Here is a 27,097-nt window from a genome sequence, read left to right as displayed (position 1 = left end):
CCCTTGCTTTGTTTCATGCTTTGCCTACAGGCAAGTTCCTGGGAATGATGTTTTACGTAATTTTTTTGTACACAATTTTTTCTCAAAGGAAAAGTTTTCCAAAGCCTTAAAATATTAATATCAGCAAGAAATAATTATACTTTAAAATTCAAGAATGTGAATATTTGTTTTGCTTTTATTTTTTTTAATTTTATTTTATTTTTAAACTTTACAATATTGTATTAGTTTTGCCAAATATCGAAATGAATCTGCCACAGGTAAAAGTATCAGTAATTATATCTTAAATATAGTATAGTTTCATGCCTCTTGAGGTCTTCCTCAAAACTCTGTGGAAAGGTAATTTCATTATATATTTACCATATATACAAAGTAAAAAATACAGAATGAAAATTAAATGACTATTCAGAAATTAGAAATCTACATCCTTTGATAAAGTAAACCCACAGAACAAATATCAATTAAACCATAATAGTCTGTGAATCATGGAAATTTTGATTTTGCAATGTTACTTTCACTGATGCAATAAAGAAATACTATTATTTTGCTGATTATTTTTTATTCCTAAAACAAACCCTCAGGGTAGCTGAGAATCTAGTCCACCAGGATGATTTCAAGAATCTCAATCAGAGTAAGCCACGAGATTTCGGAAAGAGATACTGCTTCTCTCTTTTACATCAGTCTTTTCCCACATATTAACAGTCTCCCCCATTCCCAACAAAAAAATCTGGGAATGAATAATGGTCTGTGCGCATCCAGCACCAAAGCAGAAAAAATGATATAGCAGAGGTGGAAGACCTGCTTCTGTTCAGAGGACAAGAGACACAGGCCCTAGCGGTGGAGAGAAGGTTGGAAGGGAGCAATGGGCACAAAGGAACTATTTCATCAACTTCCTTTAGTAAAGACAAACAGCTAAAAAATAAATTAGACATCTGACAAAAAACATTACATAATGTTAAAAAAAAAAAGAGAGTTCAGGGAAAGAACAATGATTCTTTAGTTTAAATTATCTTTAGTATGTTCTACTTGATATGTATCTGAGGCAGTTTTTGATAATTACCTCTAAAAAGGCATGATGAAAAGTATGTGCTATAAAAACATAATTTTCATATACACACAAAACAAGCTTATTAAAATGCATTATTCCAAAAGACTGTTCTATACATCTGTGTCTCTTTTGCTGTCTCACATACAGGGTTATCATTACCATCTTTCTAAATTCCATATGTATGCGTTAGTATACTGGATTGGTGTTTTGGGGTGGGATGATTTGGGAGAATGGCATTGTAACATGTATAATATCATATAAGAAACGAATCGCCAGTCCAGGATACAGGATGCTTGGGGCTGGTGCACCGGGATGACCTAGAGGGATGGTATGGGGAGGGAGATGGGAGGGGGGTTCAGGATTGGGAACATGTGTACACCTGTGGCAGATTCATGCTGATGTATGGCAAAACCAATACAATATTATAAAGTAATTAGCCTCCAATTAAAATAAATAAATTTAAATTAAAAAAATAATAAAATGCATTATTCCATGATGTCTTGGATATTTATATCTTATTATCCACCAGAATCAATATATTGTCTTCCTCACACATTTCTCTTTTCAGTTACTACTCTTATTCTTACTACTTCTATTACTGCTATTCTTATGAGGTTAGACTTTCCAACAATTCCTCCACATTTCACTCCTTTACACAAAATAAACCATAGCCCTCTGTGGCAATAAGTCTAGAGTTCCTTGATGGGCAGGTTCTCTACCTCATAGTTTCAACCTATATGTTCTTACATCTCACTGCTTTCTAACACAGCCAAAGAAATCTTAAGAAAGAAAAACTGAACTGGAGGAATTAGGCTCCCTGACTTCAGATTATACTGCAAAGCTGGAATAATCAAAACAGCATATCACTGGCGCAAAAAGAGAAATTGAGATCAATGGAATGGGATAAAAAGCCCAGAAATAACCCCCAACATATATAGTCAATTAACCTATGACAAAGGAAGCAAGAATATACAATGAAGAAAAGACAGTCTCTTCAATAAATGATGCTTGGAAAACTGAATAGCTACACGTTAAAGAATGAAATTAGAACATTCTCTAACACCATACACAAAAATAAACTCCAAATGGACTGAAGACCTAAATTTAAGATTAGATACTATAAAACTCCTAGAGGAAAATATAGGCAGAACACTTTTTGATATAAACTGTATCTGTATTTTTTTGAATCCTTTTCCTAGAGCAATGTAAATAAAAACAAAAATAAACAAATGGAACCTAATTACACTTAAAAGCTTTTGCACAATAAAGAAAACTATAAATAAGACAAAAAGACAATCTACAGAATGGGAGAAAATATTTGCAAATGATGCAACTAACAAAGGATTAATCTCCAAAGTATACAAACAGCTCACAGATAAATTTTTGATTGGCAATTTATGATGTGCTAAGTCTAGTTAGTATCAGAATTAAATTGAATTGTAGGAGAGCTGGTGTCACAGAGAAATGCTTAGTATGAAAACAATCCTACTTGCCTGGTATCAGAAGTGTTAGGAGTATGGTAGTAGCGTGAGAGTAAAGGAGAAATACACAGGACAAGTGAGTTTTTTCTTTACACCTTCTTTTGCCAATTATCCAATCCTAACCATTTTTCAAATACAAATTGTAGAATTATCTCCTAAATGAATTCTATCCTGACTACCTTTGGCCGTAGGGGAAGGGTGTGGAGTGAGATAGTTTCAGAGGGTTTTCTGAAGATCAAATATTAGCTTTGCCTGTGCATCAATGAGACAGTGCTGTAACCTTGTAATTATTTTCCTTTTTTCAAAAATATCTGAAGCAAGTCCATATGGAGCTCTATTACTTGCAGTCAAGGAACTTTGAGATATATGGCAAGTACCACCTTTACTGATTGTCTTATATCATCTTTATTACTCACTAAATATTGAACACAGCAGAAATACTCAATAAATCCTGAGAACTGCTCCGCCCAATGCAGTAGCCACTGACGCCCGGGGCTGTTAGAGAATTGAAATACAGCTAGTGCAAATCAAAATGTGCCATAAGTATAATATACACCCACAATTTCAAAGGCTCAATAAAAAATTAGATAAACTATCAAAATACTTCTATATAGATTACATTTTGAAAAAATATTTGAAAATAGCATCAGATACAAATATTAAAATTGTTTTCATCTATTTGTCTTTACCCTTTTAATGTGTCTGTGCTGCGCTTAGTTTCTCAGTTGTGTCCAACTCTTTGCCACCGCATGGACTGTAGTCTGCCAGGCTCCTCTGTTCATGTGGATTCTTCAGGCAAGAATACTAGAGAGGGTTGCCATGCCCTTCTCCAGGGGATCTGCGCAACCCAGGGATCGAACCTAGATCTCCTGCATTGCAGGAGGTTTCTTTACAATCTGGAACCCCAGGGAAGCCCAAGAATACTGGAGTGGGTAGTCTATCCCGTCTCCAGAGGATCTTCCCAACCCAGGAATCAAACTGGGGTATCCTGCATTGCAGGTGGATTCTTTACCAGGTCAGCTACCAGGGAAGCCGTTTAATGTGTCTACTTGAAAATTTAAAACTACAGATGTGGCTCTAGTGATACTGCCTTAGATAGCACTGATTTAAAATCATTTGTCTTCTTAAATCTGGAAACTTGAGAAGGAAATTTGGTATTTCCCAGAATTTTAAGATTTATAGGAAAATTCATAGTTGCGGCATGTATCATTTGAGCTGCTATCTACACCTAGATCTTGGTATTTCAGAGAGTATTTTCTGAGAGTTTGGTCAGTGTATGTTACACATAAGATTAGATCTATTCCTAACTATGTATTCTTTTCAGACCTATAATTAAGTTAATGAACATTAGAAAACAACAGCAAAGCAAGCATTATTGCTCAACCAGATGTGCTCTATTCCAAACGTTTAGTGATTGAGGGCTGAAGACGAAAGTAGGATTATTTTATTCCATTCAACCTTAATCACTGAAAAGACTTATGTATTGAATGCAAGTCACTTTAATCTTCAGGCTCAAGAACATGATAAGGTATTTGTTACAAGTTATTTTAATAATGCAGTTTTGTTTTTTAAGTTTCAACATAAATAAGATGAAAAGTCATCAAAATCCTGTCAGAAGGTTTAATATGAAATGACTCAATTTCTGAACACATTAAAAAAATAAATATTTCATGAATTTCAGCTTGAAATTCATACTGTATGCCAAAGAGAATTTATTATCAATATAAGCAGTACTTACTTGATATTCTTGCGGGTTTTTCTACTAAAAATAAAGAAAACAAGTCTTGTTTAACTCAGGTAAAATACAAAGATATTATACATCAATAGACTGCATAAAAGAGTCTAATATCTTTTGACTTTCTTCCTTATTTTTCATGAGTTAGTGAGTAAGTGGAGCTCTCTGTTGTCTGATAACATGGATCTTTGAATATCTTAATTGTTATTATGTGAGACATCAAAAAAGTTATTAATCATTGCAGGTGTCACAACATACTTATGTTTTTAAACATGCTTACTAAAATCATCAGGATCTTTGTTAAATTGTTTTGGTTAAACTATAATTATATCCAACGCCAGTGAAATTACTTTGCATGATATAATTAATCTAAATACTTGCTTTAAACTTTCAAAATTTCATAAAATACATTATTGAGAATTATTTTCCTTTTGGACATGAATAAAACCTTCTCCAAAATCTTAAAAAGCAACATGTAAAATCAACTAAATTTTCATAATCATTGATTTATTAGTTTCAATGAGAGATTATAATTCTTCAAATATGTTTTTCCATTAAACTCTATGTATTTAGGATGAAGATATAAAGTGAAATGACTGTCTTAAATATAGCAGACTTTCTAACTTTCTGAAACAGAGAGAATGGGTAACATTCATATTCCATTAATGTCTAATTTAAAGGGCTAGGTTTGAAAATATAATTTTTAAGGAATCTGCATAACGTGTTTTACTTTAAGACTTGTAGAGTTTCTGATATATCCTAATAATTGCAAAGTTACAAAAGTTAGGCTAATGGAATTCAGAAAAATACTTTAGAAAAGCTAATGCTATAATCTTTCCTTTCTAAATAGCATTGGCTAAAGAGACAGGAATTTAGATGTAATGAACCATTACTTGAGTGAAGGAATGAATAGAATGTGCTTATATTCTCAACTAGTTCTAGGTTAGACTTATGCTTTCAGTTCAGTTCAGTCTCTCAGAAGTGTCTGACTGCGACCCTATAAACCACAGCATGCCAGGCCTCCCTGCCCATCACCAACTCCCGGAGTTTACCCAAACCCATGTCCATTGGGTCAGTGATGCCATCCAACCATCTCATCCTCTGTCGTCCCCTTCTTCTCCAGCCCTCAATCTTTCCCGGCATCAGGGTCTTTTCCAATGAGTCAGCTCTTCGCATCAGGTGGCCAAACTATTGGAGTTGCAGCCTCAGCATCAGTCCTTCCAATGAACACCCAGGACTAATCTCCTTTAGGATGGACTGGTTGGATCTCCTTGCAGTCCAAGGGACTCTCAAGACTCTTCTCCAACACCACAGTTCAAAAGCGTCAATTCTTTGGTGCTCAGCTTTCTTTATAGTCCAACTCTCACATCCATACATGACTACTGGAAAAACCATAGCCTTGACTAGATGGACCTTTGTTGGCAAAGTAATGTCTCTGCTTTTTAATATGCTGTCTAGTCTAGGTTGGTCATAACTTTCCATCCAAGGAGTAAGTGTCTTTTAATTTCATGGCTGGGATCACCATCTGCAGTGATTTTGGAGCCCCCCAAAATAAAGTCTGACACTGTTTCCACTGTTTCCCCTTCTATTTGCCATGAAGTAATTGGACCGGATGCCATGATCTTCATTTTCTGAATGTTGAGCTTTAAGCCAACTTTTTCACTCTCCTCTTTCACTTTCATCAAGAGGTTCTTTAGTTCTTCACTTTCTGCCTTAAGGGTGGTGTCATCTGCATATCTGAAGTTACTGATATTTCTCCCAGCAATCTTGATTCCAGCTTGTGCTTCTTCCAGCCCAGCGTTTCTCATGATGTACTCTACATATAAGTCAAATAAGCAGGGAGACAATATACAGCCTTGACAATATACAGTACTCCTTTTCCTGTTTGGAACCAGTCTGTTGTTCCATGTCCAGTTCTAACTGTTGCTTCCTGTCCTGTATACAGGTTTCTCAAGAGGCAGGTCAGGTGGTCTGGTATTCCCATGTCTTTCAGAATTTTCCACAGTTTATTGTGATTCACATGGTCAAAGGCTTTGGCGTAGTCAATAAAGCAGAAATAGATGTTTTTCTGAAACTCTCTTGCTTTTTTGATGATCCAGTGGATGTTGGCAATTTGATCTCTGGTTCCTCTGCCTCTTCTAAAACCAGCTTGAACATCTGGAAGTTCACGGTTCATGTATTGCTGAATCTTGGCTTGGAGAATTTTAAGCATTACTTTACTAGCGTGTGAGATGAGTGCAATTGTGCAGTAGTTTGAGCATTCTTTGGCATTGCCTTTCTTTGGGATTGGAATGAAAACTGACCTTTTCCAGTCCTGTGGCCACTGCTGAGATTTCCAAATTTGCTGGCATATTGAGTGCAGCCCTTTCACAGCATCACCTTTCAGGATTTGAAATAGCTCAACTGGAATTCCATCACCTCCACTAGCTTTGTTCATAGTGATGCTTCCTAAGTTTGGCCCACTTGACTTTGCATTCCAGGACATCTGGCTATAGGTGAGTGATCACACCACTGTGATTATCTGGGTCGTGAAGATCTTTTTTGTACAGTTCGTCTGTGTATTCTTGCCATTTATTCTTAATATCTTCTGCTTTGGTTAGGTCCCTACCATTTCTGTCCTTTATCAAACCCATGTTTGCATGAAATTTTCCCTTGGTATCTCTAATTTTCTTGCAGAGATCTCTAGTCTTTCCCATTCTATTGTTTTCCTCTATTTCTTTGCATTGATCATTGAGCAAGGCTTTCTTATCTTTCCTTGCTATTCTTTGGAACTCTGCATTCAAATGGGTATATCTTTATCACGTTAATCCAAGTCTATGCCCTGACCAGTAATGCTGAAGAAGCTCAAGTTGAACAGTTCTCTGAAGACCTACAAGACCTTTTAGAACTAACACCCAAAGAAGATGTCCTTTGCATTATAGGGGATTGGAATGCAAAAGTAGAAGTCAATAAACACCTGGAGTAACAGGCAAATTTGGCCTTGGAGTACAGAATGAAGCAGGGAAAGGCTAATAGAGTTTTGCCAAGAGAATGCACTGGTCATAACAATAACCCTTTTCCAACAACACAAGAGAAGACTCTACACATGGACATCACCAGATGGTCAATGCTGAAATCAGATTGATTATATTCTTTGCAGCCAAAGATGGAGAAGCTCTATACAGTCACCAAAAACAAGATTGGGAGCTGACTGTGGCTCAGATCATGAACTCCTTATTGCCAAATTCGACTTAAATTGAAGCAAGTGGGGAAAACCACTAGACCATTCAGGTATGACCTAAATCAAGTCCCTTATGTTTTCACATGTAATTATTTTTTCCTGCCATGTATTCATAATATGAAGATCTTAGAAATGGACTCACAGAATACAGTAAGAAAAAAGCTTCTATCCAGTGTCCAAATCCCTAGAATCCTTTGGACAGCCACCCTCTACTCAGCACCAATAGACCACTTTCTAGGGGACAAAGTGGGGTGCCTTTTGTCTTTGAAAGTGAAACTGTAGCTGGACAGGCTCCTCTATCCATGGGGGTTCTCCAGGCAAGAGTATAGGAGTGGGTTGCCATGCCCTCCTCCAGGGGACCTTCCCAATCCAGGGATTAAACCCAGGTTTCCCACATTGCAGGCAGATTCTTTACTGTCTGAGCCACCAGGGAAGCACATTTTATCTTTGGGCTGCTCTAATTGGTAGAAAGCTTTCCCTTATATTTACCTACCATAATGTGGTTCAGTTCAGTTCAGTCGCTCACTCGTGTCCGACTCTTTGCAACCCCATGAATCGCAGCACGCCAGGCCTCCCTGTCCATCACCAACTCCCGGAGTTCACTCAGACTCACGTCCATAGAGTCGGTGATGCCACCCAGCCATCTCATCCTCTGTCGTCTCTTTCTCCTCCTGCCCCCAATCCCTCCCAGCATCAGAGTCTTTTCCAATGAGTCAACTCTTCGCATGAGGTGGCCAAAGTACTGGAGTTTCAGCCTTAGCATCAGTCCTTCCAATGAACACCCAGGACCTATCTCCTTTAGAATGGACTGGTTGGATCTCCTTGCAGTCCAAGGGTCTCTCAAGAGTCTTCTCCAACACCACAGTTCAAAAGCATCAATTCTTCGGCACTCAGCTTTCTTCACAGTCCAACTCTCACATCCATACATGACCACTGGAAAAACCACAGCCTTGACTAGACAGACCTTTGTTAGCAAAGTAATGTCTCTGCTTTTCAATATGCTATCTAGGTTGGTCATAACTTTTCTTCATATTAAAATGTGATTGAATGGGCTTAAGCCTTTGACACCACACCCACTTGGAGCCAACCCCTGTCTCTATCAGGTAAACACTCCTAGAGGTTAGACTTCCTTCACCTAACATTAACTCAGCTTTAAACTGTGAATGATCACTGGATCTATACTAAGATGGAAGTTGAAATAATAATAGGAAAGGCTATAGCTGTGAGTTTTCAAAGTAATACATTACTTTTTATTCTTCTGCCTGCTGCTGCTGCTGCTGCTATGTCGCTTCAGTCGTGTCCGATTCTGTGCTACCCCAAAGACGGCAGCCCACCAGTCTCCCCCGTCCCTGGTATTCTCCAGGCAAGAACATTGGAGTGGGTTGCCATTTCCTTCTCCAATGCATGAAAGTGAAAAGTGAAAGTGAAGTCGCTCAGTCGTGTCCGACTCTTAGCGACCCCATGGACTGGAGCCTACCAGGCTCCTCCGTCCATGGGATTTTCCAGGCAAGAGTACTGGAGTGGGGTGCCATTGCCTTCTCCTATTCTTCTGGCTAAGTATCTTAAAAGATATAACATTTCTGGAGAAATTTCCAATATAAAAATTGTGTTCTTGTATCATTTTACAAATCTGATTTGCTCTCTTACTCTAAATTTTACACCTTAATATTAGTAAAAATTGTGTCTAAATATGTTCTGACATTTCAGGTATACACATTACAGTAAGCAGCAACAGGGACCAGTGAAAAACTAGGTTCCTCCTTCTCCACACTCCTAGTATACACACAGACTAGAGATCTATATTTACTCTGAATGAAAATTCTTATTTAATTATGGCATGTTTACTTAGCATTTTAAAATATAAATCACTTATGTTTTGTTACATTTTGCATTAATTAGATTCATCTAAAATTTTATGACCCAGACTAAGTAATTCAGTTATACTCTTACAGTTTTATGATGATGTCACCAAAATAGGTCATTCTCATTTTGGGTGAAGAACACCTGCCTGTCGTGTGCATGCTAGCTTCTGCCCTCTGCTATCTACTTTGTATCTATGTTGAATTAATTTCAAAGATCGACTTATAAATAATAAAACTATATTCATGATATTAGTTATATTTGATGTAGTTGCAGATAAACAGACTATTGGCTCCTTCTCTTTTTACTACTCTATCATCCTTGAATGTAGTCATGCTGGGAAAGTCTTCTTACAATAATAAATTTTTCCTTCTGATAGGTACTGGGATATCTAATGAATGTTTATGTTGTTGCTGCTGCTGCTAAGTCACTTCAGTCGTGTCCGACTCTGTGCGACCCCATAGACGGCAGCCCACTAGGCTCCTCTGTCCCTGGGATTCTCCAGGCAAGAATACTGGAGTGGGGTGCCATTCTCCTGTTTATGTTGTTAATAGTTTCTATTTCTTCACATTTCCTAGTTTTCCACTGAAATGTAAGCATTCTGTTCTATTTCCTACCTGTCCACTTCCCCTGCTGTTAGAATTGTATAAACAGCTAGACTTTCTTGCTTTAGAAATTTAGTGTTAATATTAAGCACCAACATAATTCAGGCATCTCCACATCAACACAGCATTTGAGGATTTACCAAGGTCAAGATTACCTTTTGTCACATTGTGTAATTGAAGACTTTCTTTTCTTGTTGGCACTGTATAAAAAAGAAAATGTAAATTAAAATATTAACTTTCAGAGCAAATATTCATAAAAACTTTGGCTCACTTCAACTCTAAGCTTTAGCAACATGAGAATAATTTAAATGTTGTAAATATTTTCTCAAGGTGTTTTAAAAGTTTTCTGCTAACACCTAAGAAAAATAAATGTTAGCTGAAGAGATTGTTGTATCTGCATAAACATAGATATGACCTGAACTCAGTGATTACAGGGTATTTAAATGAATCTGAGTCCACGGACAATGGGTAATGCTGATTAACTGAATTTAGATATAAACCAGAAAAGTGTCTTCTTTTGTTATTAGTAATCTTTTTGGTATGTCTAAGAATGCTTTGCTCCTGACTCAACAGAATATTTCTCTGATGATTAAGGCCTTTATAAGGTTTTTAGATGACTAAACATGGAAATCAGTGATTATTGTATTATTTATGTAGTTTCCTAAATAAATAAAACTAAAGTTAAGATAAAAAAGCAGCATCGCAGTGCAGCTTCTAAGGTTTCTCACCAATGACCAACACATGACTGCACACTGCAGGCGTGGCCTGCATCCATCGCTCCTCTGACACTGTCATTATCACAGGCTGTGATTATTTACCACTCTTCTTCTTTTAATCAGGCCAGCAATCATCGCGTACATAAAGAAAAGTTTTCTTTAAAATTGAAATAAATTTTGACTCAAAATACTTTGACTTCAGTAACTTTTAAACTTTTAAAAATTACCTTTTTCTTCTTTAAGATGTCTCATTTCTGCTTTTTCTATAGAGATAAAATGACAGAGTCATATACATATTTATTCAAAATATTTTGACTTCAGGAACTTTTAAGCTTTTAAAAATTACCTTTTTGTCCTTTAAGATGTCTCACTTCTGCTTTTTCTATAGAGATAAAATGGTAGAGTCATATACATATTTATTCAAAATATTTTGACTTCAGGAAGTTTTAAGCTTTTAAAAATTACCTTTTTGTCCTTTAAGATGTCTCATTTCTGCTTTTTCTATAGAGATAAAATGACAGAGTCATATACATATTTATTCAAAATATTTTGACTTCAGGAACTTTTAAGCTTTTAAAAATTACCTTTTTCTCCTTTAAGATGTCTCATTTCTGCTTTTTCTATAGAGATAAAATGGTAGAGTCATATACATATTTATTCAAAATAGTTTGACTTCAGGAAGTTTTAAGCTTTTAAAAATTACCTTTTTCTTCTTTAAGATGTCTCATTTCTGCTTTTTCTATAGAGATAAAATGAATCTGTCCTAATGAGGTGGATGAAACTGGAGCCTATTATACAGAGTGAAGTAAGCCAGAAGGAAAAACACCAATACAGTATACTAACGCATATATATGGAATTTAGAAAGATGGTAACAATAACCCTGTGTACGAGACAGCAAAAGAGACACTGATGTATAGAACAGTCTTATGGACTCTGTGGGAGAGGGAGAGGGTGGGAAGATTTGGGAGAATGGCATTGAAACATGTAAAATATCATGTATGAAATGAGTCACCAGTCCAGGTTTGATGCACGATACTGGATGCTTGGGGCTAGTGCACTGGGACGACCCAGAGGGAGGGTATGCGGAGGGAGGAGGGAGGAGGGTTCAGGATGGGGAACACATGTATACCTGTGGTGGATTCATTTTGATATTTGGCAAAACTAATACAATTATGTAAAGTTTAAAAATAAAATAAAATTAAAAAAATAAAAAATAAGTAAATAAAAATTACCTTTTTCTTCTTTAAGATGTCTCATTTCTGCTTTTTCTATAGAGATAAAATGGTAGAGTCATATACATATTTATTCAAAATATTTTGACTTCAGGAACTTTTAAGCTTTTAAAAATTACCTTTTTCTCCTTTAAGATGTCTCATTTCTGCTTTTTCTATAGAGATAAAATGGTAGAGTCATATACATATTTATTCAAAATAGTTTGACTTCAGGAAGTTTTAAGCTTTTAAAAATTACCTTTTTCTTCTTTAAGATGTCTCATTTCTGCTTTTTCTATAGAGATAAAATGGTAGAGTCATATACATATTTATTCAAAATAGTTTGACTTCAGGAAGTTTTAAGCTTTTAAAAATTACCTTTTTCTTCTTTAAGATGTCTCATTTCTGCTTTTTCTATAGAGATAAAATGGTAGAGTCATATACGTATTTATTCATAGGTCTTTCTAAGTTTGAAATTACATATTTTGCAGTCAATATTTACAATTCAGGAGTTATATGAAAAGAACTCTATGGTGTTAATATAGCAATAACAGATGGAGTTTGCTTTAAGATCTCAGTTCCTGTTCCCTTTAGATATCTAATAATAATGTAATACTACACTCCTTGCATGAATAACACCCTACATAGCTTCGATTCTGATATATACTTTAAAACCAATGTCCATATTTTCATGAATTGCTTTTTTAAGTGATATAATTTGTATAATTACATATTTTTGATTCCTATGCTTTTATCACTAATTTGATATACATGCCTTAAAATGTATTTACCTTTACTTTCCTTTTCAGATTTTTCAATTTTCTTTTTTGCTAGGGGGGAAAAATAACAATAACATTGGCTTAAAAACATAATTTTCTTACTCAGTTTTGGAGTAAATATTTGCAGATGAAACTTAATCCCGTAAGTGAAAGAGGGTCAAGGTTCTGCTTTTAAAGATGTGAAGATAAAGTCTCCCGCCCTTGTGTAAGAACATGTATATTTCTGTTATCCTTGGTTATTTGGTTTTATAAATCACAACCTCCTCCTTTTGTTTTCTGGTTTTATTTTTGTACATGTTTTCAAGTAAAGCTAGAGTAAGCCATGCATTTATTAATAAGTTTAAACTAGTAACAGAAAAAAACATTCAAATTTTCTACTGTTACCTTTAGGAAATGAAAATTTGATTAGTGCTATGAATACTCAATGAATTAACTGTTGAGTAAAAACAATGTAAGAGTCACAATATATCTCTGAGGAAAATGTGGACACATGCTTTTTAAACCAGAGTTTTGACTGACTGATGCTTTTCTTTAACTATATTTATCAGACAAGAGTAAGAAAGGGAAAGAGAAAGTGAAGTCTCTCAGTCGTGTCCGACTCTTTGCGACCCCATGGCCTATAACCCACCAGACTCCTCCGTCCATGGGATTTTCCAGGCAAGATACTGGAGTGGGTTGCCATTTCCTTCTCCAATTTATCAGACAAGAGTAAGAAGGACACCAATATTTAATGAGTGACAACCAAGCATGTAGTGGGAATGTTATATACGTTATTTCATTTCATACTTATTACAAGCCTTTTGGAAAGTCATTATGTCTATTCTATAGATGAGTAAACTGAGAATCTGAGCTGTTAATGGATTTTCCCAAATGTTACGCAGCTATATAGAGATTCAAATTTAAATACTATTCCTATTGATCTGTGTTACCTCCTCTGTGAAAGCAAATATTTACCTGATTCTGTTACTTCTTGTGTTTCCTCTTTAGAAAAAAATAATAGAAGGAAGGAAGAAAAATAAAAGGAAATAATAATTTTGTTTTTCCAGTAGCAGACAACTGAACTTCATCTTTATGTTATTTCATATTAATTGCAAAAGTAGTGACAATAGACACATACTCAAAATGGCAAAGAGATACGTTGGTAACTAATATTTCTGAAGACATAACTGGTATCTATTCTGGAAATAGGACCACTATATAAATTAATATTAAATAGTCTATTCATACATGGTAGAATGAATCAGTTTGAAGACATTTGGGTAGTTTTCTCATTACAAATTATAAATCTCCATTACATAAACTTTTAACATGATTTGAACATGTGCCTGCACACATTCATTCATTAACTTTTTATAAAGCAACTTCATGTATAACAAGGACTTAGTGCAATGAGTGGGGTTGAGAGACGAGATTTTAAAATATCACAAAAATAATTTCAACTCATAATGACTACAGTCAGAGTAGTGAGACAAAATATAAAAATGTTATATAAGAACAAATATATATAATGAATAATGTTTTATAAACAAAACAGCATTTGCAAATAATTATGGTGATATTTCTTATCAGTAATCTAGTTTTGACTTTCAGGCCTTAATTTTTGTAATAATGTTCATATTAGTAGCATTTACACAGACTAAATATACTAGATATTTTTGCCAACCCAAAGGCAACATTTAATGTTTAACACTGGCATTGAATCCATTCAGAAGAAAATCATAGATGTATTCACAAGAAATCTATAACACTTTTAAGGAACCAGGTTAGTCCTTGGCATTGAAAATCTTTAGACACAACTTCTAGTTACACTCGATTGAAATGTGCATATTTACCCACAGGGTAATGTCAAGATCATAATTTAATAGTACTAAATATACAATTTCATTTTTATAAAATTTCATACATTTTCATTTTTTCATACATTTAAAAAATTATTCCTTTTTACTACTGTTTTAAATGTTACAATAAAACAGTGATTCTGAAACACTAAAACAACTCATCTTTAGCTTTTGAAGAAATATGAAAATAAAGAGCTAATATGTTAAGATTAAATAATTGAAGATGTGTATTGTGTGTTCTAAGCTTGGTTTAACCCAGCAATGACTAGAAGAGGAACCTCCATACTGTATTTATTCAATGTATCCTAACAACTGAAGTACATAAAAGAGAGATGGAACCACTTTTTTTTTTTTTTTTTGTGGGCAGCATTAGTTAAGATAATTGAATTAATTACACAGATAATGACAACAGAAGTCATTTTAGGCATTCCCTCACTGCTATAGTGTAATTGACACTCAAATATATGTTCAAATATTAATGAATAAAATACACACTGTTCTTTGTCAATAGGAATCATTTATGTAGGCATGTCATAATAGCTACTGCATTAATAAACATACCACAATAAATTTTACTGCATGTACAATTTAAAGAAATTATAAAATTTAAATACTTAAATAGAAAATTCTTACAATTTTAGTATGGTACACTTACTTGGAGTTGGTTTTGGTTTGTCTAAAAAGTAAAAAAAAAAAAAAAGAAAAGGTCATTTTGTGGCTATAGGTAAAATATCAGACTTTTACATTTCATAATTCTGTTTGAGTTAAAATAAGAAAACGCTAAACTTATCTTAAAATGAGCAATAGGCAATACAATTTGAGCAATTTTAAAATCATGTTCTAAAGAATTCCATATTCCAATAAAACTTCAAAGTATAGGATTTTCTTGGTCTCTTTATCCTTGTAAAGCCTCATATTTCATCTGATGCAAAATTAATGCTTAAGATAATCTGAACTCCTTACTGTTACTGAATGGCATAAAAGACACATTCTGCTATTGTCCTTTCAGAACATATTAATATTAATTAATATTAACTATTTAAACCTTTCCAATCCAGTCTTTTGAATGAAGAAGCTGACTTTATAAAATCTCAAGAAAAATTAGTGAATTGTTGGTGAAAAACACAAAACTATGCCATCCAAATACATGATTTGTTTCTCAAATATGCTTTGTCCTCTGAAATTAACTAAAAGCATTAATTATGCAGACTTACATGTAAATATCTATTTATTAATAAAGAACTAAATATTTCTTGATGATTGTGAAGAATTTGAATCATCCAAAATTAAATTAATTCATTAACAGAGGAAATATAAGTTAATACAATTTTTAGAGAACAATTAGAGAAATCTATAAAACTTACATTAACTATATCATTTCACTAAAATATTTAAGGAATTTTTACCATAAACATAAATTTACAAAACTAGACAGATAATTATATTTATAATTTTATATCATTAAAGAAAGCTTGTCAGATAACTTAAATATAGGTCAATCAGAGACTAGTTAAGTAAACTCTGTATAACAATACAATAGAATACTAAATAAAGAAATGCTTTGTGTACTGATACAGAAAAATCTTCAAACACACTATTAAACAGAAAAACCTAGGGAAAGAGCTATTTATAGTATATCATGACTTGGGTAAAAAAGGTGAGCGTATATATGTGTGGGTGTATATATATATATATATATATATATATATATATATGTATATATATATAAAATTTGTAGACTATCCATTCTCCAGGGGATCCTCCAGACCCAGAAATCGAACATGGGTCTCCTGCATTGCAAGCAGATCCTTTACACAGTTGAGCTACCAGGGAAGCAAATTTGTATGCAGGTATGTGTGTATATGTGGGCTTCCCTGGTGGCTCAGCTGGTAAAGAATCCACCTGCAATGTGGGAGGCCTGGGTTCGGCTTCTGGGTTGGGAAGATCCCCTGGAGAAGGGCATGGCAAACCACTTCAGTATTCTTCCCTAGAGAATCCCCATGGACAGAGGAGCCTGGTGGGATGCAGTCCATGGGGTCGCAGAGAGTTGGGCATGACTGAGTGACTAAGCACATGTTTATATGTATATGTCTTTTACATATATTGCTAGATGGACACATTAAAAAATAACAATGATTACCTATCAGACATTATTGGATATTTGGGAAATGGGAGCTGGTAAAACAGGAAAAGAAGGGGAGGAGGGAAGCTTATTTTTGCAGTGAATCTCTGGTTGCTTTATTGTTGAACCATGCTAAGTATTATATATTTTAAAAATTGAATTACAGTTTTAAAAGTATTAAGCTACTATAGAATTGGATGATTTCTATTTTAAGAAATTATAACAAGTTGAAATTCATAATTAATTTTCAGTGAAATATAATATGTACAATTAGATATGATATTTTAAAGTATCTCAATAGTGACTCAACATTCATGCTCATGGTCAGTTCTGTCTGACTCTTTGTGACCCCATGGACTGTAGCCCACCAGGCTCCTCTGTCCATGGGATTCTCCAGGCAAGAATATTGGAGTGGGTTGCCATTTCCTACTCCAGGGGATCTTTCTGACCAAGGGATTGAACCCATGTCTCTTGTATCTCTTGCATTGGCAGGCAGATTCTTTACCACTGCACCATCTGGGGAGCCCCAAGTCAACATTACCAGTATTATAAATGATATCAATACTGGCATCAGTAAAACACTGAATATTTTGGAAGGATCTTGTGAATCATGAAAGCAAATACTATTACGTTAACACAGCTGTATTATAATAGAATGCTTAGCATTCCATATATGTTGGTTATAATATTTAGCAAACTGCTTATCAGTACTACCATAGCCCTTATGTCAGATAAACTAGATTCTATTACAAAATCACAAGACAAAACATTACCAGGAAAGAAAATAAAAAGTGCTTATGTGCTTTGCTTTAATTTTCAAAGGTAATAAAAACAGTGAATTGGGATAGAATGCAAACCAAAAAGGCAAAATCACCTGTTTTGATAGATGGAGATTCTTTTCCTTGATGTTCAGCTTTTTCTAGAGAGAGAAATAAGAATTAACTCACAATCTGTAGATTGTTTGTGTAGCAAGCATTTCTCATCTATATATTTGGAGGTAATCCTCAGTTTGTATGGGAAGCATGCTCCCAAAGTCATTTGCATGTCACTTGGAACACAGAAAGCATATTGCCATGGAAACATGTTATAAACAAGATCAGGTTCATTCTCAGGGCATCCTGTAAGATACTTTGAAGATGCTAGCCCTCTTGGTATAAGAAGAGGATAGAATATGACAAAAAGGAGAATAATTGTAGAAGGATTTTTCTTTCTTTGCTGAAGCTTGAGTCATTCTTTGGAGATATTTTAAAGCAGATGATATTTGTCTTGGCATTTTATGAGCTTCCTTTTTACCTCTCTGACTTCTTCTAGGTCCCTTCTTGGCAGGACAGAAGCAATTTGGTGCTGGTCATTCGTTTCTTATTGAAAATTTAACCTGCTGCTGCTGCTGCTAAGTCACTTCAGTCGTGTGACTCTGTGCGACCCCATAGACGGAAGCCCACCAGGCTCCTCCGTCCCTGGAATTCTACAGGCAAAAACACTGGAGTGGGTTGCCATTTCCTTCTCCAATTTAACCTAGACTTGCTTTATTCCAGAAAGTATCACGCTTTGTATTTTCATTTTCCTGGACTACCCTCTCATTTTAGGTTCAGTTAGAACTCTCACAGATGAATCTCAACTAAATCTAGGACATGACAACTGGAATCACAACATGTACTTAATATTCTTCTCAGACCTTTGAAAAATATTTGAATTAAAGTAAATTTTAGGAGATATTTTTCTTTCATCAGAAGTAGAATTTCAAATAAAGCTGTTTAGAGTAGGATAGTTTGAATGGAGTTAGGATTATGTGGAAATAGAATAGATCACTGCCAAGTGCTGGTTCTTACTAATCACCCCCAGGCTTATTACCCCTGAGCTGTTCTGCTTTACCTGTCCTTTCCTTCCCTCAGCCTGAATTTGGAGATTCTCCACAAGCAATATTATTTTCTCCCCATCATCTTGCACCAACAGTGAAGTAGGTGGGGAACTGTGGGATCTATGTTTCATAAGATTTAATTGGATATTTGTAAAGTAAGGATTGATAGCATTCAAGAATGAACTTCGATGATCTTAAAATTGTATAAATGTTAATGTTACATAAGCATGCACAATAAAACAAGCCAATAATCAAGTTACTAAAACTGTGATAATAATAGAACTTCAAAAGTACTCCAAAAATTAAAGTAAAGATAATACAAACTGTATATATTTTATATTGCATTCAAAATGCATGCAATAAGTTCTAGGAGGTAAATACATTCTATTTAGGGTCCATATATTTCACTTTATCTCCTGAATCACTAATATGACTTCTTAACTGTCCTCACCAAATCTATCTTTGGATCTTGTCAATTCATTTTCATACTGATCCAGAGAACATTTGACAAATATTCACTCATATCTTCATCTAAGCCTCTGTTTCACAAATACATATCATTCAAGAGCCAAGGTCACAATTCTGACACAACTTTGGATACATTTACTACTGTGACAGTGGGCAAATGCTCACGCTTTTCTGAGACCATTGGTCACTTTTTTAACTCTCTACACCTGTAACATCTGTATCACTCCTGAGCAATGAAATGGATGATCTTTAAAATCTATGCTCATAAGAAAATTCCATGGTTTTAATAAACAAGTGGCAAAATTTAATATTTCATAAAATAATGAAAAAGAATAATACCAAAGATTACCTAACATAATCAATGCTGCCTAAAGCAAATTAAAAATAGTATGTGCTTCATAATACCAAAAAGTATATATTATTTAATTTTATTTTGTTATTCATTAAGTATGTTTAAAATATTGCCTATTTATTCTAGCTTCTTAGTGTTATTTATAGCTTGTATAGTCTCACTCTTTTAGTATTAGTGATAAAATTTCCATAGTTTTTTTTCCATACAATTATAGTGAATTATTAATTAGTAGTGAAAGACAAATATGTTAAATCAAAGCCATAGCAATAACAGTAATTTATCACCTACAGAAGTACTTAGCATTAGGCAAAACTAAAAATAATAATTGGGAAAAATAAGCATATTGTAAAAGCTGAAATTGCCAAGTAATAGTTTTCAGATTTTATTTTCATCTCTTACTTGTTGGTTTGGGTTTGACTGTGGAGAATGAAAGAAAACAGGTGACATATGATGAATACAAACTATGGAAAAAATAACTCTTTGGCATCTGTATTTGTTACTTCTTCATTTTAAGTTCTCCTTAAGATTAATTCATTCTCTCTGAACACTGTTATTTCACTGTCAGCAAAGATGTTAATCACACTACTTATTGAAAATTAAGATGCACAAACTTTTGTGTAAAGTTTGAACCAATCTATATATTTGAGACGCAAATACACTGGGCTAGTTTCTTCATAATCTCCAAATACCCATATAACGAAATGAGATACTCAAGGGGTCATATTAACACATTGAGTGAGTGAGTGAGTGAAGTCGCTCAGTCGTGTCTGACTCTTGGCGACCCCATGGACTGTAGCATACCAGGCTCTTCTGTCCATGGGATTTTCCAGGCAAGGGTACTGGAGTGGGTTGCCATTTCCTTCTCCAATTAACACATCAGGGTGAAAATTAAACTAATGTTAACCAAAATTATGAGCTTAGGCAATGGTTGGGATACAGTACAATGGTCATATGAGCTAATGTGAAAATAGCCTTATGAGATTTCTTTCTAAAGAAATAATAGTTCACAATTTCTATAAATAATTAGTTCTCTCCTGAATTCTATTATATTTTCCTGTGAGAACTATACTTAAACCCTGATTATCATGATTATCTGTTAAAAGAAGGAAAGTACTTCATAGTCCTTTTCCTTTGGAAAGATTTTTAGTAAGAAACAGGACTCTATTCATGGCCAAGGTAGTAGGATTTTCATTTTGGGATCAAATGGAGGCGATTCAGTCTTTCAAGATGTCAGCTGAGATGAAAACTTACTTTTGTTCATCCTTTTAGGACAGAACTCCAGAAATGAAAGAGTGTGTACATTTCTTTTTTTTTCCTCTCACATTAAATGATGAGTTGATATTATATATTCTGTTGATCATTTTTCAAGGCAGATTTTAAAACATTATGTAATTACATATAGTCTCTATGAAGTTCTCATGAATGAAAATTATTCCATCTCATGCATGAACAGCAGACAGTTCCAGATTTTTGTGATTTTAAAATTGGAGAAAATGTGGTTTGAAAGTGAGATTAAACACCTAATAGAACAGGATAATCAATGCATACATAGCTTTCCTTGCAAATTATATGTAAGCTTAGGTCAATCACACTTAAAAAAAATAAAGTATGTCACTCTAGTTTTTCACTGTTAATTTTTATTGAATATATCTTTCAGTTATTTGCAAGAATCTAGAATCTTAGAACTTATGACACAAAGTGCTCACACTCCAGTGAAGATGTGTGTGTGTGCACACCGACATAACACAAAACTGATACATAGAAGAAAAATTTAAAGCAGTTTATTTACCTGTTTTTTCTATTGTGGTAGCTTTTACATGCTTGACAACTTTTTCATCTATGATAGGAAAAAAGTTAACACAAGTGGACATTTTAAATGCATCAGTTCAAAACAGTGACACATTTCAACCTTGATATTTTGTATTCTCTTTAAAATAACACCAATACTGAGACAACCTTAGCTGTTTTCTCAATTAAACAAGTGTTATCTTTTATTCAAATTGGATGAGAGCACAAAGAAAATCTGTCTAGCTGCAGATGTCCTTTGCAAGTTTCTTGCCACAAAACTTTTTCTAATTCAAATGGTCCCCTAACCCCTAATCAAAGTACACTGCATCCTTTGCCTTCACTGTATTTCACTGCATTTATCTATACAGGAGTACACATAAAATACATAATCCCTTTTCATTATTGAATAAGAATAGGAAGAAACAATTTTTTATCTTTCATGAGCAAGACACCTCCCTGAGAAGCCAGGACTAGCCTGAAAACCCAAGTTTTTATGTCACAAAGATGGGGAAGGGCAAAGGTGGTATATTTATGGGATGTCTTGTGTGCTGTAGATTTTTGTAGACATAGTTAAAGAGATTTGGATCAAAGTAAAGGGATTAGAATAAAGATTCTATATAAAATTAAGCTTTTCAAGTATTCAGCAGTGGGAATGAATTGGTGAAATATTCTAATTGGAAAGTTTCACTTGCAAACAGAATTTAGAGTATGAACATGATCACTGAAATAAAAGATGTGGCCAGAGGGGAATGCCTTTGTTAGATACTCAGAGATGAAACTCTCTCCTGCTCTCAGGATTTCATCTCAAAAATGGGTGTCATTTGGGACAATAAAGACACAGGGTTTATTATTCATGATATTAGACTGTTCTAAAAGTTGTTTCTAAAGTTTTGCTTATGTCAGTACAGACTGCTTTTCTTACCACCCCACAATCAGGCTCTGTTTTCCTTATTTCTATCGACTCAAATCGACTGCAAACAGATTTTCTAAAGTAAAATCTTAAAAATATAAGCAGAAGTTTCCTAAGATATGTTTGGAGAAGGTGCTGTTATCTTTTTAAAGATTCTGACCTAACCATATTCACAATGTCAGGTAGACAATTCAGCCTAGAATAAAAGACCATGTTCTACAGAACAACTGGGAATTGGTCAACCTCAAAATTAAATTCATATTTAATTGGGTTAAATTAAAATTTAAATAAAGTTTCTATTCTTAAATAAAAACTAATGATTAAACTAGTCTTGGTAATTTTTCTATTTCTTTTTATGAGCAGAACCTATTGGCTTACCTCTACTTTCTGTAAAGTGTAAAACTAGGAATAAGAAGAAAGGAAGGGAGGCAAAATGAAGGAAAGAGGGAAGAAGGATGAGAAGCAGGAGGAAACTGCTTTCTTTTTATTTCCTTTTTTTGAGATTTTTGGAATTGAAGATGATCACGTTTGAATGGGCCATTCTGAATTACAAGTTTTCTAGGGATGTCTTGCCCCAAACAGAACAAAGCAAAACAAAATATGGAGACCATTCAACTGAATGGGCATTCAGCACTCAAGTGATTGCTGGCAAAAATGGTCTTTGTGCTAAGCCAAGTTTCTGATAGGAAAAGAGCATGAGCTATCTAGTTATATCTGGCAGACCAAGTTCTCAGCACTAAAAAGAAACCAAACCAAAACACTGTGAAGATGACTAACATTAGAAGCTGAGTGACTTAACACATGAATCTTTCCTAATAACTTTAGATTTGACTCTAAGCTCATCAACCTGCTAAAATTAGAACACTGAGAGACAATTTGATACTACAAATACCACCTGCAAAATACCTGGTTTACCATGAGAAATAGCCTTTTCTGGTTTCACTGTGTCTTGTTCTGAAAATAATAAAAAAAAATATATTTGGATGTGTGTTAGTCACTCAGTTGTGACTAACAGTTGTACTCTTTGCAACCCCATGGACTGCAGCCCACCAGTCCCCCGTCCCCTGTCCATGGAATTTTCCAGGCAGCAATACTGGAGTGGGTTGCCATTCCCTTCTCCAGAAGATCTTCCTGAACTAGGGATTGAACCCAGGTCTCCCATATGCAGGTGGATTCGTTTCCCGCTGAGCCATAAGGGGAATCCAAGAATACTGGAGTGGGTAGCCTATCCTTTCTCCAGGGGAACTTCCCGATTCAGGAATCCAACTGGGGTCTCCTGCATTGCAGAAGGATTCGTTATCACCTGAGCTACCAGGGAAGTCCTTTGGATATTTAGAAGCTTTATAAATTAACATATGGTGAATTTTCTCTGTGAAATGGTCCCATGATTTGTTAAGTAGAAAATAATTGATAGATTTGAACAAACGTGCCTATGGAAAAGAACTATTCCTCATTTTTCATGTCATCCTAGTTTAGATAAAAAAACTTTAAGGTTTCAGTTGCATGAAAACAATATACCAAGATTTCTTATTTACATTTAAACACTTATAGTTTCCAAAACATAGGCCATAATAAAGCACAAATACTGAGGCATATATTGCATATATATTATTAAAATACTTAATTTTTTGTTAAAATTCTATATTAGCTTTATAGATAAAATAAAGATACATACTGTGTATTTGAGCTTTTTCAGATGAAGCTAGAACATAAACATTTATAATATAAAAATCAATTAATTTTGCCTGCAAAATTGTAGTATTTATAATAATAAATGAAAGTTCTAAATAGTACTAGACCTAAACAGAAGTTTTAAATGGTATTGGTCTTCTGATTTAAAAAAAAAAAAAAAAAGAGGCAAAATGCAAAATGTTTATATTGGGTAACGCTCATCTGCAGCCAATAAACATACTCAGGAAAATAAATTATAAGATAGTAGTTTGGCATTTTTAAACCTTGGTACATTAAAAAGATATATTTTTTATAAGAGAAACTAGGCTCAAGTTTATGATGAGTTGTCAAGTAAGTTCTGGTGAGAATTAAAGGAATAATATAGTATTGTATATATACATCTAGACTTGGATTTTTGAGTTTGTTGTTGTTTAAGAATCCTGCTACATAATTTTTATAATGAAGAAATAACATCCATAGAGCCTGAGGGTTGTTTTTTTTTTTGACTTGCCTCAGGTGAGTAGCTAGTTGGTACCAGAGCTAGGACTTACACACACTAAATAGCAATGTAAACTTGGAAAGATTGCTCTGATTTAGGTCAATGTTGCCTCTTAATAAAGTCATTGTTAGTCTGGGACAGTCTCTTAGTGAGATTACCCAGGGTTTTGCGTAGACCAAACATGGGCACAAATCTAGCTTCAACATTGACTAACTTGGAAATCTTGTCTATTGAACTGTTTCCACAGATACTAAATATGGGTAATAACTGTCATGTTACATGCCTCTCACAGTGAAATGATGAAAACTGAATCTTACACTATTCCTTAGCTCATAGCAGATGCTTGATAAATTCTTGTTCTCTTTCAAGTCCCAGTAGTCTATGATTTTGTGACTCTGGTGTGTTATCAGAAATAAACTCACAAATTAAATATGACTAACACCAGACTTTGAAGAACTCTAAGAAACGTCTCTTGAAACCTGGAGTCTCTGCTGACATTCATTTAAAGCCACATTCCAGATATTTTGCCTATGGAATATCCCCATTCTCACCAGTGCTGTAAAAACATATGGAATAATGGAGTAGGGAAAACAGTGAGGAGATGGAAGGCGCTGTGTAAACCCCCACTGGTGACATTTTAGTTCTAAAATAACAGCAACATTAGCTCTGTATCTATTTAAGAATAAAATATTGTTACCTGGTTTTGCTTCTTTTTTAACTTGTGACTCTGAAGGGAAAACAAAAGACAGAAATTTTAAAATCTGAAAAAAATAAACTAGAGCACAAATTCATTTTCAGACACTATTTTATTTTATTTACCATAATTTGAAAAAAGCAGAATTTTAGTAAAACTTATCTTAGTTTCCCACTGGCCTGCCTGTACTGGACTATTAAATACACAGTAGTTAAAATCATGCCACGTACTTATACATTACATGTACATGCATGTCATTAAGTTGTTGCTACTGCTAATGGATTTCAACCTGAATTTTCTGTTTTCTCAAGATTATTGTTGTAGAGAATAGCCCCAATGTCAACATAAGATAGATTACTTGATGATAGGATTGGGAAGAATATTCTTTGAAATATACCTAGTTGTGATTCAGAAATTTAGAGAATGTTATGACTTGAATTATATGCTGTTGTTGTTCAGTCTCTCAGTCGTGTCTGACTCTGCAGACTCATGGACTGCTGCATGCCAGGTTTCCCTGTCTTTCACAATCTCCTGGAGTTTGCTTAAACTATGTGCTACACACACACACAAAATATGTTTAACTCCCGTCTGTTGGGTAGAAGGTGGAGTTTGTAAGTGAAGGATATCCATCTTTAGTTTAGAAAACTCTGAGGACAGTGTGGAAAGTACAGCATGGATTCTCTTCATTGCTTATAATACAATGAGAAAGAGACGATAAACTGAGGAGAAAACTGTCATGTAAGAGGAACCAGTACTTGGTGATTGAGAAAATGCTCACCCTGACTAGACAGTGCACCCTAGAGACAGGACCAAGGGTGTGGCTGGACAGGATCATGGATCCAACCCTCCACCTCAGCAGAAGGCAGAAATAGAGATGTGGTGACGTAGGGAGATCTATGGGGGACCCTCTTGTCCAATGACTTGGATCTTCAGGAACTGAACACAAAACGAGTCATGTTTTTGAAAATTTTATGCAAACAAAAATAATGCTGGCCTGGACAGAAGTGGACAGAAACAGGATGAAATGAAGGAATATCAACTCTAATGGCCAAGCCATGACTCAACGGCTGGGATGATGGGACTTCCTTGGGCAGAGAGGGCAGGACTGTCATCCCAGTGGGCCAAGAGGCCAGGGCCACCATCCCTTCACCTCAGGTCCAGACAACACAGCACTGAATCAAAGAGGGACATTTTTAGGCTTTGATTCCTAATGGAATCTTCCCCGCTATGTTTTGGATTTACTTGGGACCTATGACCCTTTTTCTTCCTTCCAATTTTTCCCCATTGGAATGGGAATATACATTCTAACCAGTTTCACATTTTTTTTTTTAAACATGATATTCTTCTGGTTTCACAAGTGGAAAGGAATTTTATGAAAGAAGAATCATACCCTGACTTTTACCCATACTGATTTAGATAAAGAGATATGAGACTTTGAATTGATAAAATTTTGGACGTATGGATGTGAGAGTTGGACTGTGAAGAAGGCTGAGCACCAAAGAATTGATGCTTTTGAAGTGTGGTGTTGGAGAAGAGTCCCTTGGACTGCAAGGAGGTCCAACCAGTCCATTCTGAAGGAGATCAGCCCTGGGATTTCTTTGGAAGGAATGATGCTAAAGCTGAAACTCCAGGACTTTGGCCACCTCATGCGAAGACTTGACTCATTGGAAAAGATGCTGGGAGGGATTGGGGGCAGGAAGTAAAGGGGACAACAGAGGATGAGATGGCTGGATGGCATCACTGACTCAATGGACGTGAGTCTGAGTGAACTTCGGGAGTTGGTGATGGACAGGGAGGCCTGGCGTGCTGTGATTCATGGGCTTGCAAAGAGTCGGGCACGACTGAGTGACTGAACTGAACTGAACTGATGCTAAAACTATTAGGACTCTTAGGAATGTTGAAATGGGGTGAATGTATTTTGCTACATGTGAAGGACATGAACTTTGGAGGGGTCACAGGGTAGACCTTTGTAAGTTGAATTGTGTTCTCCTAAAAGATGTTCTGCAGTCCTAATCCCCAGTGCCTCACAAACAAACAAAAAGTGAAAGTGTCAACTGCTCAATCGTGTCTGACTCTCTGTGACCCAATGGACTATAGTCCATCAGGCTTCTCTGTCCATGGGGTTTCTCAAGCAAGAATACTGGAGTGGGTAGCCATTGCCTCATACCCTGCTGACATCTTGATTTCAAACATCTAACATCCAGAACTGTAAGAGAATACATTTCTGTTGTTTTTAGCCACCTA

General features: G+C 35.0%; 1 protein-coding gene across 50 annotated transcripts in view; it reads right to left on the bottom strand.

Annotated features, from left to right (window-relative positions):
- TRDN (triadin) overlaps nt 1-27,097 on the bottom strand; it is a 415,031-nt gene that overhangs the window by 20,192 nt on the left and 367,742 nt on the right. For 8 of the 50 annotated variants that reach the window (XM_059890081.1, XM_059890082.1, XM_059890087.1 and 5 more), the window contains 20 exons: nt 24,857-24,886; nt 23,665-23,691; nt 22,896-22,943; nt 21,081-21,128; nt 19,691-19,708; nt 17,488-17,532; nt 15,147-15,167; nt 13,608-13,634; nt 12,666-12,704; nt 12,253-12,288; nt 12,134-12,169; nt 12,015-12,050; nt 11,896-11,931; nt 11,366-11,401; nt 11,247-11,282; nt 11,128-11,163; nt 11,009-11,044; nt 10,890-10,925; nt 10,102-10,146; nt 4,265-4,288 (listed from right to left, as the gene is read on the bottom strand). In XM_059890081.1, the coding sequence (XP_059746064.1) occupies nt 4,265-4,288; nt 10,102-10,146; nt 10,890-10,925; nt 11,009-11,044; nt 11,128-11,163; nt 11,247-11,282; nt 11,366-11,401; nt 11,896-11,931; nt 12,015-12,050; nt 12,134-12,169; nt 12,253-12,288; nt 12,666-12,704; nt 13,608-13,634; nt 15,147-15,167; nt 17,488-17,532; nt 19,691-19,708; nt 21,081-21,128; nt 22,896-22,943; nt 23,665-23,691; nt 24,857-24,886 (696 nt within the window). The remainder of the gene's footprint in view (nt 1-4,264; nt 4,289-10,101; nt 10,147-10,889; nt 10,926-11,008; nt 11,045-11,127; nt 11,164-11,246; nt 11,283-11,365; nt 11,402-11,895; nt 11,932-12,014; nt 12,051-12,133; nt 12,170-12,252; nt 12,289-12,665; nt 12,705-13,607; nt 13,635-15,146; nt 15,168-17,487; nt 17,533-19,690; nt 19,709-21,080; nt 21,129-22,895; nt 22,944-23,664; nt 23,692-24,856; nt 24,887-27,097) is intronic. The other 42 variants (XM_059890083.1, XM_059890084.1, XM_059890086.1 and 39 more) reach the window with 40 other exon arrangements.

Source organism: Bos taurus, chromosome 9, assembly GCF_002263795.3.
Source record: "Bos taurus isolate L1 Dominette 01449 registration number 42190680 breed Hereford chromosome 9, ARS-UCD2.0, whole genome shotgun sequence".
NCBI lineage: Eukaryota > Metazoa > Chordata > Mammalia > Artiodactyla > Bovidae > Bos > Bos taurus.
The sequence above is the reverse complement of the archived record's forward strand: the minus strand, read 5'-3'. Positions and strand labels throughout refer to the sequence as shown.